Below are 16,312 nucleotides of genomic sequence, written 5' to 3' on the forward strand. Positions count from 1 at the left end.
ATTCCCAATACCTTACTAATGCCACATCAACATAAATCACAAAAATAAAAAAAAAAGAAGAAACAATCAGGCTTACCTCAGGTAGACATTCCTTCCCTCACTGCGGCCGGTACAGCTCGGACCGCCAGCTTTCCCAGGCAGTCCCACTAGGGCGAGCTACGGATCGTGCAGAAAACAAATCTCGAAACGATGTCACAACCAGGGGAATTGCTCACCGGTTAGCCTCTCCCGGGCGGTACTACTCCGCTCCCCCGCAATCCCGGCAGGGTGCTGGTAGCTGGCCGCCTGCCCAGAAGTGAATTCCGCTGCCATTACACCCCTCTCTGGGGCGCAGAGGCAGCAAAACGGCGAAAATCCAGCCCGTGGGGTCTTAAAAAAATTATGAAATTAGCCCATGCACCTTGTAAATATGGAAAGTTATTTAAACAAAAAGTTAGCAACAGAGATGTCTACGGAGCTAGTTATGGTTTAATATAGATAAAGAACTGTCACAGGAAAGCAGGAGAAAGCATTTTAAGCAAGCATGTCAATTAGATAGCAATGCTGGATAAACTTGTAAAATTGGCTACTTTCCTTTCACAAGTGCAAATGGAAATACACTGTGGTCCCCATACAATTCATTAGAACTTATTTTTGATTGTGGATAGTCTTATAAATGACAACGGGCTAGTTGAGCACACACACAGCAAAGCTCACAGGAGGAAACAAAAATCATCTTAAGCCAACTCAGATTTTGTAAATCTGTAATCAGTCATTTATTTGTTGGCAAACAAGATTCACTTTTACAACAAATATTAGTAATGAGGTCATTCAACTTGGAAACCATACAAAATGGATCATAAATTAAAAAAAGTAACGACAAATTGTGCTGCTATGATCATTACTAAAGGGATGACTACGTCAACTAATTAATGTCAAATAAATAAATTTCCTGTGAGGGAAGGAAAGAAAAAAAGATAGAGAGTTCATCTTTTTTCACTTCAAAATAATTTTCATTTTAATAAGTCAATATTTTTACCACCACGGTACAAGTGCCTAGTGCTTCGACTAGATTTAACACAAAAATGTTTCTACTTTTTATTTCTCCACATGCATGAGTTCCACTATTTTCTACCAAGATTTCTTGGTGTCTAGAAGAGTGCCTAGCTCCCTTTGTGGACTTTCATTGCTGAACACATTTATGAATAACATAGTGCATTGTAAACAAAGATGTACCTGCTGTAAATCCTAATTTTTTTAATTTTTTTTTGTTGGCAAAAACATGACTTCACTTCAAAATACACAGTGAGAAAAACCTAAAACAGTTTTTAAATTGTTTTTTTTCTTAGTAGTTATGATCGCCTCACTATAAAATGAGCTTTATAAACTGTGGTCTTCAGAGGAACTGTCAGGGAAAAAAAGCCCAACAGAAAGACTTATGAAAAAACACTGCTCCTACTGGCAAGACAAAACTTGCAAGACCAGCACAACAAAAACTGTCTTGTTCACTACATCAACAGAGACATAAGTTTGGAGGAAAAAAGCATACTACAATATATGTGCAATGCCGAGTATCTGTACATAGAAATTGTTCAAAATTCTCTTGTCATTAGTTTGAATAATCAGAATTATTACAGCAAAACATAAAATTTGTCGAGCATATAATTTGAAATAGTTCCCTTTCTTGGAGATTGGACAGGTTTCCTTTAGACTGAAGGAATTCTGCAGCTGGATAAACTGCAACTTATCTAAGTTGTGAGAGCCACGACTGATATACAGTGATAATAAAAACAAAATAAAGAAAAATAGCAATCCATACCCTTGCACCAGTACAGCTGGCACTAACCTACACCAAGCCTCAGTTAGAAGTCCTTGAGAAAATAGACACCAGAGAAAAAAGGCTAAAAATTTAGCATTATTGAAGGAAGCAAAACTTAACGCCATTTCAATATACATGTCCAACCCTCTCAATCAGTTCAATAATATTTTATTTTTTTTTGCCTTAAAACAGACTATTTCCTTATCAGCTGCTTCCCACGCAGTGCCTTGCTAGGTTGGTCTGAATAAAAACTTCTCAAAGTAGTTCAGCAGTTTTATGAACAGCATTTAGATTCAAGCATACACACATCTTTTCACTTGCTTCTGGGAAACCAGAACAAGGCATCCAGGGTTCGTCTTTGTCCCTATAGACTCGTGACCAAATGTGATGGTCCTTTTGAATTCCCTTCAAGTGAGGAGCCTTCTTTATTGGGAGGAACTATAAATCCATCACTGCTTCCACGTCCTAGCTGGTAGTAAGTGTGAAGTTGCTGTTCATGGTTCCTGGAGCCCAGATTCGGCATACTTTTATAATATACATCATCACCGTCACTATTTTTAGTTGGTGGTGGAGCGCTTTGGGTCTGAGGAGCACTACCATCGGTCATGGGCACACCTGCCAAAGCGGGCATGCTGGTATACAGAGAATCCCTGTTGGGTGACTGAAGTTCTTCTGTGTGCTCATTGGTTAGCAAAGGAAAAAAACTTTCACTGTGATCTTGAGGGATCCGTCTCCTGCTGGGATAGTGATGGGCCTGATGGTTCTCTACTGAATGCGCCCTTTGTGGCAACAAAGGGGCATCCGACTCCTCTCTAATGAGTTCCAGTCCGAGGCTTTCATCATGGTTAAATGAAGTCGCATCGTCGAGAACGATCGCGTCGTCCTCACTGCTGTTCCCAATGTTGTTCACTAGCTTGTTCATGAGGTTCCTGTTTTGTTCGTTGGAGCGCTCGTGGTTGTTCAGGTAGGAAGGGATGTAGTTGGAAGTGAGTTCTTTCAGGATCTTTTTCTCTAAAGCCGTTTCATTGTGGTTGTACCCACGGTCGATAATTTGCACACAATCACTCAGGTATTCTCCACTGGCAATACTGTAGCTGTTGCCATGGTTACCATTCAGTGGTAGAGTATCCATGACACTTGTATCCCTGGCATTGTTCAGCAACACCTCTGAAAGATAAGACAAAGATTCACATTAACCGTAGCTTTTGGCTTCTTCTGGGGATGGAAGGGAGATCGCAGCATCTCAGGTAACAGACTAGGTATGCTCAAAGTGGAGTAACAATAGTGCAACAATTATTTCAAATGCTTCAGTAATCAATATCATCTCTAATAAACTCACTAAGTATGTATGGTCACAAAGTGCATTATAAAAATATTATATACCTTCTTCACAGCATCATTTATGGTGTTCAGGAAAGAAGACCTCCATGACACATTGAGGAATATAGGAATACCCTGGGAAAGTAGACTAGATACAGAGAAACTATTTTCTCTAGGGGTGGGGGCAGGGGACAAATAACAAGGGAGCATAATCTTAAAATTTGAGCAAGGCCATTTAGGAGGGAAAAGGTAGTAGACATTTTGAATTTGTTCTCCTAAAAGGTTGAGGGTGCTGGGTGAATTGGAGCTTTCAAGACTGAGTTTTGTTCGGTAAGGGTATCAAAGGATATGGAGCTAAGGCGGGTAAATGGAGTTGAGGTACAGATCAGCCATGAATGGCAGAACAGGCTCAAGGGGTTGAATGGCCTATTCCTGTTCCTATGTTCCTAAAATACTTTTGGTAACCAACAAGGGGTGATCTTCGTCACAGAATCTAACAAGCAAATTTAGTGACATAACATATATGTCTTTGCCACAGGGTTGTTTGAGGTATTGAGGGAACGACGTCACACAATCAACCTGGGCCTCTGAGATAAGCCCCGCTAATGATTCCATATTCTTCTACTTTATCACAGTCTTCCTCGATGAGCTGCAGTATTCATCCCCTGAAATCATGGGTGGCACAGTTAAGAGATGAATTATAATGGGATCAAACTGTAAGGCGTTATGTGCCGCAGTATTTGAATAAATTGGAGAATTTGATTTGTCATGACTTTTTCAAAACACTATCAAAAGGTTGAGTTAATTGAAGCCAAAGATCAATTGAAGGCCTCCTCCACAAGGGGTGATCTTTGACATTAATGCAGAGCAAAAAGGACAAAAGATGCAAGATGGACATTAATATTCTATTGAATTATGTATTTATAGAGAAACTCAAATTGTATTTGCTACGCACTTCACTGTAATTAGAAATGGTAATCAGTATAAAAGAATATGTAAGGCATGAGCTTTGCAAAATAAAGCGTTCTTTTTTAATGCAATAAGTTGGAAATCAGGAATTATGAAAGCGTTTGCATTGATTACTTAGATTTCAAAGAATTGTTGCATATCTAACTGGACACACAAACCACAGACAAATTAAAAAGCACAATGGTGCATATATATATATATATAATTACAAACAGAGCTGACTGACAAAGATGAAATCCTCACTCAACGACAACAGCAAGACCATCCGTTTGAAAGTGTGAAAGTAATGTGCACAAAATAGTTGCAGTTAGTTCAATGGAAGGAAAGGTTTTTTCAAATTCAAAAAAAAAAGGAAAAAAAAGCATTTATGATCAATGAAAGCAGTTTCTGCTCAAGATTACTGCTATCATTAGACGGTAAAGGGTTGCAGTGGGACTCCTTCCAAATGCATTTCACACCTTTGATCAATGATAAAGTATTCATTAATCTGGGTAGATAAATATTACCTGGTTAGATTCCGAGATGAAAATATTTATCTATCCAGTATACAGGTACTTTCACGCAATTTGAAAAGCCAAATCCTTCTCCTCTCCCTTTAGTCCCACGTGTATATATTTGAGGGCTTAATCAACCACCTCGATAGGCCACCCCCAACCCATGAGTAACAAGCACAGAATTTAACGTGATGAATTAAAAAATAAAGTAACATGTGCACTACACACAGGGCACCCCAGCACGTACTCATCATGGATAGATGGGCAGTTGTGCAATTTCTCACTTCAACACCCTGATGTTTAAATTTAAACTTGGGTCCACCCAAGCCTCAAGTACAATGCCCACATTTCTCAGGAAAAAATGTGGTGTGGCGTCTTTGAATATTCGAAGCTGATGCTCTGTAATCCTCAACATTACTTTGCTTACCATATGTGTAGCATATCTTAGTCTTAAATAAGGATGTGCCTGAGCACACTGTGGATATTCCTGTACAGGTTCCCACTCACAATATCAAAGGTTAATGCAAGAAAACTTGCACAAAGTGGGTAAAGTAATTCAAATTGCTTTAATTCACAAAGTCATTTAAACTCCCAGGCAGCTCAACCAGTCTTTATATGCACTTTGCAGAAAGTACCTTTTATGGTCATGAAACAATCCATTGAGAATGGAAGCCGGACTACTTGCACCCCACCAATAATTAACAGAGATTTGAGGGGGTAAAGGGGCAAACAAAATTGTGAACTAGAGTATCCTCCTACTGAAGCTTCCTAATCAGACTTATTCAAACTTACTGGAATTCAACTGAATAGGTTTGGATACAAAGCTTCATGGGAAAGCTATCTAAAATAAACATTCCTTTAGTTTAAAAAAAATCTATTTGGTCAACTAGTGTTATACCACAGTTATCACCTAGGTTTGGCTGGAAGAGAATGGTAACTAAAAAAATTACATTTGATATGCAATGTTTAGTTTTACTCCCATACTTGTCTCTCTGTAGGGCTCTAAAGGACAGCATGAAGAAAAGGAAAGAAAAAACACAAGTAAGCATACAGCGACAGTAGAAGAAACATGAATAAAAGCAAATAGATTGATGGTATGCAGAAAATATCTAACAAATCCCATCTTCACTACACATAATAAATGGTTAATTTAAATGCTTTTAAGCAGGAAACAAACAATCGCACAATTTAAATGACAACAGCTGTGTTTGTACTGCTCATTGCAGAACCACCCATACATATTTTGAATAACCGTTTCAAAGATATACCCTTTCACCGGCTCATTGTAATCAAGTCAGTGATCAAATGCAGTTTTGACATAGCTTTGCTCGAATTAGTTTTGTTGATATGTCTGTCAAACATTGCAACATATTGGAAAGGTGGACTGAAGTCGATGTTTAAATTGATATCTGTGCTGGTGAAAGGGTTGTAAAATATAAGACCCCTTTGGTTGGCCTACAGAGGCTGTACTGAATAACTATCTAAATTTATTGCTATCTGAAATCTATTATTTCAGTCCCATCACACCAATGCAACCATACATATTGTTAGACATTTTGTTCGTTTTGAGGACTACTCCTCCACATATGTTCTAGCCAAATGATCAGAATGGCAGCAACTTTGCAAAAGGGCACAATTTCCACTGGCTTCCTCTGCTTTCATCCAAAACTAATTTGGCCAGAAGTGCAAAAGACACACATAGAAAGAAAAAGTTAAATGTGTAACAATATATTCACAGTCAAGCCTCGTTACTACAAACTGGCAGAAGGTTCTAAAACTCTTGATATTGAGGGCTACGTCACAGCTTCAATCAGGAGCTGGCAAAGCATTTCTTAGCAAAAGATAAATATGAGACAAAAGTGTCTTATAATGAGGTTTGACTGTATATTGGTAAACTGGTGAGAGACAGCATTTTAAACTTCAAAGCAAGAAGCAAATTAATCTTTCCCACCCAAAGCAGATGGATCAAAAATTGATGAAAAATTAATACTCCCAGCAACCGATGATCATCTTCGGCCACTGTGAAAGAGAATGATTAAATTGAAACGTTCAAGTACTTTGTTGTGATTTATTTTTCATCAATCTCAATTTTTGGAATACAGCCTCCACAGACCACAGAGATGGGGTATTGCCACTATAGCTTAGCGAAACATTCAGAGTAGCACACCTTGTGTGTTGTACATGCTGACAGAGGGGTTGTTATAGACTGCGGAATCCCCAAGCAATGTGTTATAGGGATTGTTAGTGCCATGAGGACGAAGAAGAGCATTGGTTATTAGATGGTTAGCCATAGCCCCTGGAGCAGCCAGACGGAGAAAGACAAACAAAGAAAAAGATCAATCAGGCAAATGTAGAAAAATAAAATATTCTTAATGGTAAAACTTGAAGTCACATTATTAAACAAGCTGAATACAGTCAGACCTGAAATGTTGAGGTTTACAAAAAAAATTAATAAATGCTTTAGACAATGTAAATGCATCTGCAAATGAACTAACGTGATAAATGCTGTTTCCTTCATAACCTATTCTATATAAAACTAACATATTCAACGAGAGTTATTTACTTGATTTCTTAGATTCACCCTCACGTACATTGTGATATCAAGCCCCTCAGTAAAAAAAAACTTGCAATCCAATTGATTTTTTCTGCTAATTTTAATTATTTCCGTCCCAATTTGCAGCAACAGCTTAAAGGGTTTCATAGTTTATTGCTTCAATTTTCCCAAGACCAAAACACAGCTGAGAAATACCGCAGTGACATTACCAGAGAAATATGGATTTACAGAGAATAAACAGAAGACAAGGGAAGCAGTACCGGATATGGACTCCACAAAAGTTAAAAACATGAATCAACATCATCCTTATGCAAGCATCACGGTCAAAAAATGCACTTTTGCAGATAGTACTTTGTATTTGTCATGTTCAGATTAAAGAGATAAGTGCTTATGCCGAGATTAGCAGTATTTCAGAGTATAGGATTTATGCGTTTCTGCAGGGCTGGGTTGGTAATACTGGATGCTTTCACAGTACTGCCCCTGAAAACCAATTTCTGTGGAGGCTGTTAATTTTGAGTTCACTCTGAAGATCTGATAGAAACTGAATGCAGAATACAGCTGAAATTTAATAAGTAGAACATGTCCTCTGCAGTACAGGATTGGCTCTGAATTCAAAACCTGTTGGGATCCGGCTCAACTCAATAAAAATGAGCCAAGTCCAAACAAGGTTAGGTGCCCTATAATGCCTTACATCCCTTCTTGATGTTCATTTATATCATTGATACATGCCAAAGTGCCTGAGCTCTGTACCAAGAGCCCATGTGCCCAACTGTAAATCGAATTACCCAATTCCCTATGTACTCAGCAGCAGCAAGCTAAAAGGGATAGGGTGTAGCATTAGGCCAATATAGGTACTGAAAAAGCTTCAAAAATTTTCAACCTGGCTTTTAGTTATGTCTAACAACTTTGCCATTTAACATTTAAACCAGGGTGATTTAATGGCCATGGCTTTTATTTTTCAGCATTCGGAGCAGCATACAAGAGGTAAATGTCAGCAATCACTAATAAATATTTATTCAAACTAAAAATAGGATGATACTTAAATAGGTAGCTGGTATCTTTAAAGCAGAATCATTTTATTAATCTGCTGACCAGTTCCATGGTGCACTGCATCAGATAACCCAGTCCCTGCAGCAAAGACCCAATGTTGAAGGCGGCTGACATTAAAAGGGCACTACTTCATGAAAAAATTATGTGGGAGAGAACTCACAATATCAGGCACAAATGCCAAAGGACTTACATTGGCAAACAAATGAAAAAATCGTTTTCCAAAAATTTTCAGGAAATTGTATCCTTTTCGTTGAGATTAGCTGATCCTGTCGGTAATATTTTTAATATGTACAATGATATTTATGTGTCACCAAATGGTGAACAGATTTTTGACAAACTATATTGTTGCCTAAATACTTTGATAAGTGGTATTCAAAATCTACAAATTTATCTTTTTAAACTTAACAGCTTAAGTTCAAAGTGTTTGGCAGACCAAAAACCATCAGCCATCTATCTCTCAGTATTCAAAATGGTGGAAGAATATTCCATCTATTGTGCTCTCAACTTCATCACACACTTTAACACAGTCACAAATACCCATACATCATTAGTAAATTGGGTGGATGATTGTACCTTAGTTTGGCAGCTCTACATTTACAAATACTTCACTCATACAAAGAGAGATCACCTGCAAAATGTAAATTCCACGACATGTTTTGAAACATTCATTTTCTGGCATGGGTTTTGTGCCAACTGGCCATATTTAATAGAAAATCCACATCCAATAAAAGAACGCTTGCATTTAATTTTCACATTTTCTTGACATGTTTTCTTGCAGTTTGGTTCTCTTTTATAGAGATTGCCAAAATCAGATAAATAAACTCGCAATAAACTTTGAACCTTACACAAGCCTAATATCGCACAACAGACTTCTAACGCATCACAAGACAACGTATTTGCTTGACATTTGCTGTGCTATCACTCATTACATTAAACACTTGTGGACACACAGTCAGGAAAGGTGAGCCACTATTTTAAAAATGTCAAAAACAAAGCTTGTAATGTGTATCTATCAACAAATAGAGTAGAACCATTCTGTAGCACTGTGGCTCTTGGAAGTCTCCAAAAATCTACGTTGTTTGGGGAGGTACTATAAAGGATGGTGCTTCTATGTTCTATATGAGTAAGTGTTGAAAGATTTCATAGGTTGTATTAGAGGTCATGGTATGAAACATATTGGTAAGGGATTAACTACAGAAAGAAGAAATTCAAAGCTACAATGCATTCACAGGTTTAGATTGTTGGAAGAATCCATTCCAGCTTCATTTTTGTGTTTATAATGTCATCTTAAGCCATTATTACCTCATGAATATAAACAGAATGTAGAATTCTTTTGGCAAAATATGGAAACAGCACTCTCAATGCGCCTTAGTGATTAAATGCACAACATGGTGTGGCATTGAGCCAAGACCACCAGGATTTGGCCCCAGATTTGATCCCTGGATTGAACTCAAATCAGTGGATTTCAGCCAGCGTAGTGCATGTGACATGATTGGGGGGGGGGGGGGGGGGGTGGCGGTGAGTGGGGAATAGCATGAGCAAGGGCTCCGACTCCTAACTTCCATCCAGCACTCGTTACTACTAAAGCCCAGGTTTGAGTGTCGCGAGAGGACATTGGCAGTTAGAAATGGCGATGTTGGCCCAACTTTAAATAGCTTGCGAGAGCTTTATCCAAATGAAGATGGCAACCTGCTGAGGCACTGTGGAACTGTACCCCTGCGCAGCACAAGGTGAAGAAAATTGGAGGAAGAAATTAGTGTAATTTCGATGATACCTTGATCCAATGGTTTTGTTACCTTTACTGCGACCCCTGATCTTTCCTAGCTATTAATTTAATAAAAAGGATGATATCATATTGCCCACTGGGAATACCATCACTATCAGGACTGCAGGGGTACAAGAGGGTAGCCCACCACCTCTATGTCAGGGAAATTAAGGATTGGCAATAAACACAGCTACTACCAGCATCGCCCACATCCAAACAACAAATTCTTTTCAAAAACTGCCACCATAATATTTCTTGACAAAAGAACCTTCATCAGCTGCCCAGGAATGTAAAATTTTCCTCTACACGGTGTTTTATATTTCTTACCCACTAGATTACGAGATTGAGGGGGTATTTTTCAACTGCTCCTTCAGGCGCTAAAGAACCTCTGAGGTGAACAAGATGGGGTTTTGAGTTACAAGGCCGGTTTAGCCTGGGTTTAGTGCAAGACAGCATTTTGGTAAAGGAGTTGAAGCTTGTGCTTGGAATGGCCAGCCGGAGAATCATTAGCAAGGTTGCACGGCATTCGATGGAGAGCTCTTCAGCTAATGCCAACAGCGACCAGCTGATTGGGAGTAAAATTCAAATTATGGCAATCAGCAATTAGGACAAAGATTGTGTGCTAAAACCAGACTTTCAAACCGGCGTCATTTAGTGCCTGTTTTCACCCTTTCACTAAAATAATCCCACTGTAGCCAGTTTTAAAATTTTTACTGTGTCAGGGGACAAGATCAATTATAACTATCACCTACTGCCTCTGGGTATTAAATCATGCTTTCCATTCAGATGGACAGAATTTGTATTCAAATGCTTGGCTGCAGATTGCTGTTCCTGCATCTCCTGCATAAAGCCAATTTTTCTCCCATTCAATTTGCAATTCAAGAAAAAACATCCATGCGAACTTAGTTTTGCCATACTTGTTGTGGACAATCAATTCAACTAATTCCCAATTGGCTGCTCCTAATAAGGAATGGTGCACATGGAATGCTGGTTGGGAATTTTCAGGCTCATGGCCACTGATTTTAAATTTATTTAAATTATCGGGGATGGCAGCATAGTGGTTATGTTACTGGACAGTAATCCAGAGGCCGAGACCAATGATCCAGAGTTCAAATCTGACCACAGCAGCTGGGGAAATTAAGTACAATTAATTTAATTCAGTTAAAAATATGGAATAAAAAGCTAGTATCAGTAATGGTAACCATGACACTACCAGATTGTCATAAAAACCCATCTGGTTCACCAATGTCTTTTAGGGGAGGAAATCTGCTGTCCTTACCAGGTCTGGGCATATGGCTCCATATGTAATGTGATTGATTCTAACTGCCCTCTGAAATGGCCTAGCAAGTTGCATCAAACCGCTGCTAAAAAGAATAATGAAAATAAAACCGGATGGAATATCCAGCATCGACCTAAGCACCGGATTCGGGCACGACAAAGGCACTCCCAGCCCAGTCGACCCTGCAAAGTCCTCCTCACTAACATCTGGGGAATTGCGCCAAAATTAGGAGAGCTGTCCCACAGACTACTTAAGCAACAGCCTGACATAGATTCATAGAACAGTAGAGACTATTCAGTCCATCGAGGCTGAGCCGGCTCTTTCGTAGAGTAATCCAGTTAGTCCCACTCCCCAGCTCTTTCCCCATATTCCAGAAACTAGTTATCCAATTCCCTTTTCAAAGCTGCAATTCAATCTGCCCTATCAGGCATTCCAAATCCAATTTTCTTTTGAATGTTACTACTGAATCTGCTTCCACCATTCTTTCAGGCAGTCCATTCCAGATCATAAAAATGTGCTGTGGAGAAAATGTTTCATGTTGCCTCTAATCCTTTTGCCAATCACCTTAAATCTGTGCACTCTGCTTATCGAACCATCAGCCATTGAAAACAGTTTGCTTTATTTACTCTATTGAAACCCAATCATGATTTTAAACATACTCACAGAATCATACCTTTCAGCCAATGTCCCGGACTGTCCCATCACCATCCCAGGCTATGTTCTGTCCCACCGGCAGGACAGACCCACTAGTGGTGGTGGCACAGTGGTATACAGTCAGGAGGGAATGGCCGTGGGAATCCTCAACATTGATTCCGCACCCCATGAATCAGGTCGAACATGGGCAAGGAAACCTCCTGCTGATTACCACCTACCACCCTCCCTCAGCTGATGAACACCACTTGGAAGAAGCACTGAGGGTAGCAAGTGCACAGAATGTACCCTGAGGGAGACTTCAATGTCCATCACCAAGAGTGGCTTGGTAACACCACGACTGACTGAGCTGGCCGAGTCCTTAAGGACATAGCTGCCAGATTGGGCCTGCAGCAGGTAGTGAGAGAACCAACACGAAGGAAAAATTTACTTGACATCATCTTCACCAATCTATCTTTCACAGATGCACCTATCCATGATGGCATTGGTAGGAGACAAAGTCCCATCTTCACACTGAGAAACCCCTCCATTGTGTTGTGTAGCACTACCACTGTGCTAAATGGGATAGATTCAGAACAGATCTAGCAGCTCAAAACAAGGCATCCATGAGGCACTGTGGGCTATCACAGCAGCATATTTGTATTCCAGCACAATCTATAACCTCATGGCCCAGCATATTCCTCACTTACCATTACCATCAAACTAGGGGACCAACCCTGGTTCAATGAGGAGTGTAGAAGAGCATGCCAGGAGCATCAACAGCCGTACCTAAAATGAGGTGCCAATCTGGTGAAGCTAAAACACAGGACGACATGCATGCTAAACAGCGGAAGCAGCATGTTATAGACAGGGCTAAGTGATCCCACAACCAACGGGTCAAATCAAAGATTTGCAGTCCTGCCACAACCAGTCATGAATAATGGTGAACAATTAAGCAACTAACAGGAGGAGGAGGCTCCATGAACATCCCCCAACGTCAATGATGGCAGAGCCCAGCACGAGTGCAAATGACAAAACTAAAACGTTTGCAACCATCTTCAACCAGAAGTGCCGAGTGGATGATCCATCTCGGCATGTTCCTGACATCCCCATCATCACAGAAGCCAGTCGTCAGCCAATTCAATTTACTCTACGTGATATCAAGAAACGACTGAGTACACTGGATGCAGCAAAGGCTATGGGCCCCGACAATATCCTATGTGTAGTGCTGAAGACTTGTGCTCCAGAGCTAGCCGTGCCTCTAGCCAAGCTGTTCCAGTAAAGCAACAACATTGGCATCTGCCCGATCATGTGACATCAAGAAGCCCGAGTAAAATTAAAGTCAATTGGAATCGGGGGTAAACTTTTCACTGCCTGGAGTTATATCTATCACAAAGGAAGATGGTTGTGGTTGGTGGAGGCCAATCATAAAGCCCCAGGACATCATTGCAGAATTTTCTCAGGGCAGTGTTCTAGGCCTAACCATCTTCAGCTGCACATCCCATGAATGAATAAAAATAACTTAACAGACAGAAAATCAGGGCTGTGGGCCCATCATTTCGTCACCTGAATTCCTGTGAGCACCTGATTGGGGAAATCAGCCCTAACATTCTTCAAATTAACATCTTTGTTCATATGAACATAGGGAATAAAAGCTCAAGAGGACCAAGGAAACCCATTACTTATTTTTCTACAGATCAAATCCACCTACTCAACTGCTCAGCATATTCCTCAATCTCTGCTCTCTCTACAAAATATCTCTAATTGATTGATTTGAATACGCTTGTACTGTAAGTTTAATTTTTTTTAAAATTTGTTCTTGGGATGTGGGTGCCACTGGCAAGGCCATCATTTTTTTTAAAATTCGTTGCCAATCTTTCCAATTCTTTGTCAAATCACAAACGCCAGAGGTCACCTTGCACACATAAAGGATCACTCTGCACCAATGCTCTTAGCCAAAAGGCCTAGAGCCACTGCACCGTTCCTGGAAGTACTGCAATACCAGGTTCGTGCCATGGAGGTGGATGGGTCAGGCCCCCCACACACCTCCGTGGAGGTGGATGGGTCAAACCACCCCACCCACCTCCTATTTCCAAAAAGCAAAGGAGAATCACCTTCCTGATCCAGGGAGAACCACGTTGGGGTCATGGTTACTCCCCTGTCAGGTCAGTTACGCATGATCTTAGCCAAAAGGCCGAGAAGCGATGGCAAGGCCATCATTTATTGCCCATCCCTAATTGCCCTTGACAAGGTGGTGGTGAACCGTCTTCTTGAACTACTGTTTTCCTTGTGGTGAAGGTACTCCCACAGTGCTGTTAGGGAGTGCTGATGTAATTGGCATCACAGAGACATGGCTCCACGCTGACCAAGGTTGGGAACTCAACATCCAGGGGTATTCAACATTTAGGAAGGATAGACAGAAAGGAAAAAGAGGTGGTGTGGCGTTGCTCGTTAAAGAGGAAATTAATGCAACAGTAAGGAAGGACATTAGTTTGGATGATGTGGAATCGGTATGAGTGGAGCTACGGAATACCAAAGGGCAGAAAACGCTAGTGGGAGTTGTGTACAGACCACCAAACAGTAGTAATGAGGTTGGGGACAGCATCAAACAAGAAATTAGAGATGTGTACAATAAAGGTACAGCAGTTATCATGGGTGAATTTAATCTACATATTGATTGGGCTAACCAAACTGGTAGCAATGCGGTGGAGGAGGATTTCCTGGAGTGTATTAGGGATGGTTTTCCAGACCAATATGTCGAGGAACCAACTAGAAGGTTGGCCATCCTAGACTGGGTGATGTGCAATGAGAAAGGACTAATTAGCAATCTTGTTGTGCGAGGCCCCTTGGGGAAGAGTGACCATAATAGGGTAGAATTCTTTATTAAGATGAAGAGTGACATAGTTAATTCAGAGACAAGGGTCTTGAACTTAAGGAAAGGTAACTTCGATGGTATGAGACGTGAATTGGCTAGAATAGACTGGCGAATGATACTTAAAGGGTTGACGGTGGATAGGCAATGGCAAACATTTAAAGATCACATGGATGAACTTCAACAATTGCATATCCCTGTCTGGAGTAAAAATAAAACGGGGAAGGTGGCTCAACCGTAGCTAACAAGGGAAATTAAGGATAGTATTAAATCCAAGGAAGAGGCATATAAATTGGTCAGAAAAAACAGCAAACCTGAGGACTGGGAGAATTTTGTAATACAGCAGAGGAGATCAAAGGGTTTAATTAGGAGGGGGAAAATAGAGTATGAGAGTAAGCTTGCTGGGAACATAAAAACTGACTGCAAAAGCTTCTAAAGATATGTGAAAAGTAAAAGATGAGTGAAAACAAACATAGTAGGTCCCTTGCAGTCAGATTCAGGTGAATTTATAATGGGGAACAAAGAAATGGCGGACCAGTTAAAAAAGTACTTTGGTTCTGTCTTCACGAAGGTAGACACAAATAATCTTCTGGAAATACCAGGGGACCGAAGGTCTAGTGAGAAGGAAGAACTGAAGGAAATCCTTATTAGACGGGAAATGGTGTCAGGGAAATTAATGGGATTGAAGGCCAATTAATCCCCAGGGCCTGATAGTCTGCATTCCAGAGTACTTAAGGAAGTGGCCCGAGAAATAGTGGATGCATTGGTGATCATTTTCCAACAGTCTATTGACTCTGCATCAGTTCCTATAGACTGGAGGGTAGCTAATGTAACACCACTTTTTAAGAAAGGAACGAGAGAGAAAACAGATAATTACAGACCGGTTAGCCTGGCATCAGTAGTGGGGAAAATGTTGGAATTAATTTTAAAGCTGAAATAGCAGCACATTTGGAAAGCAGCAACGGGATCGGCCCAAGTCAGCATGGATTTATGAAAGGGAAATCCTGTTTGACAAATCTTCTAGAATTTTTTGAGGATGCAACTTGTAGAGTGGACAAGAGAGAACCAGTGGATGAGGTGTATTTGGACTTTCAAAAGGTTTTTGACAAGATCCCAGAAATGAGATTGGTGTGCAAAATTAAAGCACATGGTATTGGGGGTAATGTACTGACGTGGATAGAGAACTGGTTGTCAGACAGGAAGCAGAGAGTCGGGATAAACGGGTCCTTTTCAGAATGGCAGGCAGTGACTAGTGGGCTCAGTGCTGTTACTCTACCTATTTACAATATACATTAATGATTTGGATGAGGGAATTGAGTGTAATATCTCCAAGTTTGCAGATGACACTAAGCTGGGTGGCAGTGTGAGCTGTAAGGAGGACGCTAAAAGGCTGCAGGGTAACTTGAACAGGTTAGGTGAGTGGGCAAACGCGTGGCAGATGCAGTATAATGTGGATAAATGTGAGGTTATCCACTTTGGTGGCAAAAACACAAAGACAGAATATTATCTGAATGGCGGCAGATTAGGAAAAGGGGAGGTGCAACGAGACGTGGGTGTCATGGTAAATCAGTCATTGAAAGC

At 40.4% G+C, this 16,312-nt stretch overlaps 1 protein-coding gene and 1 pseudogene across 1 annotated transcript in view; both read right to left on the reverse strand.

The window, feature by feature from the left end:
* Nucleotides 1–871: 871 nt before the first annotated feature.
* Nucleotides 872–16,312, reverse strand: part of LOC139268349 (adhesion G protein-coupled receptor L3-like) — a 484,368-nt gene continuing 468,927 nt past the window's right edge. The window contains exon 20 of the mRNA XM_070886428.1: nt 872–2,965. Coding sequence (XP_070742529.1) covers nt 2,163–2,965 — 803 coding nt within the window. The 3' untranslated portion in view covers nt 872–2,162. The remainder of the gene's footprint in view (nt 2,966–16,312) is intronic.
* On the reverse strand, nt 13,828–14,065 carry LOC139279052 (U2 spliceosomal RNA; annotated as a pseudogene).

This window comes from Pristiophorus japonicus, chromosome 1 (assembly GCF_044704955.1).
Source record: "Pristiophorus japonicus isolate sPriJap1 chromosome 1, sPriJap1.hap1, whole genome shotgun sequence".
Taxonomy (NCBI): Eukaryota; Metazoa; Chordata; class Chondrichthyes; family Pristiophoridae; genus Pristiophorus; species Pristiophorus japonicus.